This window comes from Aplysia californica, unplaced genomic scaffold, assembly GCF_000002075.1.
Source record: "Aplysia californica isolate F4 #8 unplaced genomic scaffold, AplCal3.0 scaffold00610, whole genome shotgun sequence".
Lineage (NCBI taxonomy): Eukaryota > Metazoa > Mollusca > Gastropoda > Aplysiida > Aplysiidae > Aplysia > Aplysia californica.
In genome coordinates, this window is record NW_004797880.1 from 353,643 (window position 1) to 357,082 (window position 3,440).

The 3,440-nt window shown below is 42.6% G+C and overlaps 1 protein-coding gene across 1 annotated transcript in view; it reads right to left on the reverse strand.

The window, feature by feature from the left end:
• Nucleotides 1-3,440, reverse strand: part of LOC101862829 — a gene marked incomplete in the record, with an annotated part of 30,570 nt that overhangs the window by 6,110 nt on the left and 21,020 nt on the right. Inside the window, 1 exon segment of the mRNA XM_013087615.2 lies at nt 909-1,497. Within this exon segment, the coding sequence (XP_012943069.1) occupies nt 909-1,118 (210 nt within the window).

Here is a 3,440-nt window from a genome sequence, read left to right on the forward strand (position 1 = left end):
GGGGTAGGAAGGAGGGGGAGGGGGAGGGGAAGTAGGAGGAGGAGATGGAGAGGGAGGGGGAGGAGATGGAGAGGAAAGGAGAGGAAGGAGGGCGAGGAGGGTGTAGGTCGAGATGGCGGAGGAGGAGGAGGAGGGGGTAGTTGGGTATGAGGGATGGGGAGGAAGGGGGAGGAGGAGGTGGTGAAGAGGAGGAGTGAGGAGTGTGAACAGACGCTGGAACTCATATATCACTGTACCGGTACGCCAAATTTCTTTAATGGCAAAGACATGTAAAAGCTTTTTTCATTTACAGTGTTTTTTCCGTCATTCATCACTTCCTCCCTTTCATGCAATAGCTCCTTTTATGCACAGTATTTTCCTTTCTCCCTTCTTTCTTTCCTTCCTTCCTTCCTTCCTTGTAATTATAATAGCTCTTTTTATTCATAGTATGACTTTTTTCTTCCCTCCTTCATCCTTCCTTTTTTCCCACCTTCCTTTTATGTAATACACCGTACCAGTTATACTTTTTACTGACTTTTTCCTTCCTCTGGTATCCTTAGGATGTTGAGGGGAATAGGCCTACTGGTAACAATTTTTATAATTCACAGCATCCCCCCTCCTCCCCCCTTCTTTCTTTTCACTTTTCATCATCCCTTCTTTTCCCTCCTTCCATGTTTCCTTCTTCTCTTCCTTCTTTCCTTCCACTTTTCCTTCCTTCCTTCCTTCCTTCCTTCCTTCCTTCCTTCCTTCCTTCCTTCCTTCCTTCCTTCCTTCCTTCCACTTTTCCCTCCTTCTTTCCTCCTTTCTTCATCCCTTCTACTTCTACCTTTCCTTCGTTTTACTTTCTTTTCTTCTGTCTCTCCTTCCTTCCTAACCTTCATATTTCTTTCTCACTCGCGCTAGATCTACCACCAAAGCGTGTGCCTCACCTGCAGGATGAAGCTGACGACCAGTAGAACAGAGGAGAGTTTCAGAGGGAGCGTACTGTTCTGGCAGGAGAAGCTGATCTTTGTGTCTTCGTCATAGAACGGAGTCATCGTCGGCCTTGGCTTGTCCACCTCCTTCTCCGCTGGCTGTACTGAGTAACCTCGGGGCTGATTGGACGCCGAAGACGAACCGGAAACGATGGACGACGCCATGTTGTTGAATTTCGGGTCGTCTGTTGGGTAGGAGTTTTTTGTGATTTTTGTGTACCCAAGTCCTCTGGGTTCAGTAACTATTATAACAGCTCAGAAACTCTCGAAGAGGGATATATTTATAAATCAGGACAATCCTCCTCAAGTTTGTCGTGTGCCGAAAGTTTCAAACGAAATATTCTGTTTCTCAGGGGGGAAAAGGACTAAAAATAGCAACGTGCCCTTTACCGCCCGTCTCCTATGACACACTCAGGGATCCTGAAGGGTTTTCCCGTCAAAGATTCAGGGAAATTAGAGATGTCCCGATTTGTTGGAATTTGTCCTTGAGTGGCTGCAGCGGTTCGCCTGCAGTGGGGTAGCGTGGCCTCAGTGGAGACAGGACCTGGAACAGAAGAACAGAACAATATGGTCGCATTAGAGAAGTATTTGTGAATTGAAGGAATAGTAGTAGTAGCACAGCAGCAATGGCGATGCTTATGCTAGTATTGTTGCTGTAATGATTCCTACCGAGGCTGACTGGGACAACGTATTCAGAAAAATGGTGAAATGGTATACATGTAGGCTTAACGCCCCCATCAATACTGTTGCGATATTTAAGAGGCGGGAACTTCCGAAAGGACCGAACCAAGTAGGAAATTCGTGTAAAGTACCTTTCCCAAGGACACAGCGTCGGGCCGAGCTGAGGCTCGGACCCTCGAACCTGCAATTTCACGATTACAGGTCCGGTAGCCACAGACGCCACCGTATTTTGACAGATAGACTGGGGAATTTGCTAAAGCAGTAGCCAACATCATGTAGTCACTTCGGCGTCAAAATACTATTCGGGTACTAACCTAGAAGAATACAACCGGTGGTGGCTAGGACTAGGACAAAAGAAAAAAATAAAGAAAGATAAGTGCACCCAAACACTTGGTTTGTTGTGGTTTTTAAAAATGGCAAACAGTGTAACCTAGAAACGGTGCACTCTGGCTCGGACGTAATTCCGATTCTCTATGGGGCTCATCGTCTGACCCAATTTGGGGTTAAATAAAAATGCCGGGCGTACTCAATTAATGCGAGACTGGTGTTTCTTCACCCTTTATTTAGTTGCTCATTGTCAAGTTGCTCACTTCGCAGCGAAGTATTTATAGAGAGCAAAAGAGTTGCGGCCATGACGGTGCAAATCTCTGATATCACGGTTCATGTCTATGGAGAGCGTACCTCAAAAAGATCGTTGCTTTTACGGTGCGAAGTAAACTTGCTCGTGGAACGTGCAGGCTATCGCCTGGCCCAAAGAACACACGTTTAGTTTTAGTAAGAGTTTTACGGCACTTGCAACACAATAAGGTCATATAAGTGCCGAAGATTAGAGGTGTTATAAGAGAGTAACACACGTAACATAGAAGGAGGGGAGATAAGGACGTAGTAGTGCCATAGAAAGATTATCTATGGGAAAATTGAACGGCTGAATTATGGTACCCTTCACAGCGATCAGTTTGTGGTTCGGTTAACAGCAACAACCACAGCCCATAAGCCTACCCACCTATTTTGTGAGGTAGCGTTTAGGTGCGTCACCGTCGCACACAGGAGACCCGAGTTCGATTCCCAAGAGGGGAGTATATTTGTTGAGTATTTTGGTCTTTCTGCTTGTATGGTGTATCCCTCTCAGCATGCCTCCTAAATTGTGTCGGTGGGGACGTAAAGAACACGAACATTAAAAAAAGAACTAGTAAAGGCCTGTGTTTTTTTGTTAATGTTATTTGTTGGTTTGTTGTTTGTTTGCTTGTTTATTTGTTTAGTTAGTTTGTTTGTTTGAGATTTCTGCTTGATGTCCGTTTTAGTTTTTCAGCTTTCAGGAATAATCTTAATGTTTAACAAGAATTTTAAAGATAATCAGAAGTAGTACATATTCATATAACAACTAAAGACGGACAATTTTGCAGAGTTATAAAGATAACAATAACTATATTATTTCTATGCTATTGCTATAACATTGCTAGCTCATTATTCTGTTGTTATTGTTATTGTCACAACCATTAATTATCGTTATATACTTTTAGACTTATTATATCTTTTGTGGGTGTGGTTATTGGTTTTTGCTGTCATCGTTGTTGTTATGATGATATTAGTATTATCAGTGTCATCATTATCATTATAATCATATTTATCACCATCATCATCATCACATGTATTAACAGTACAATAAATATCATTTATGCTGCGTATTTCCATTTTCTAAATAATGCTCAATGTGCATTACCTTAATAGAGATATCACATTAATATCTAAAAAGTTAATGGACATATGTGTACGTAGAACACAGTATTAGGTATATATATATATATA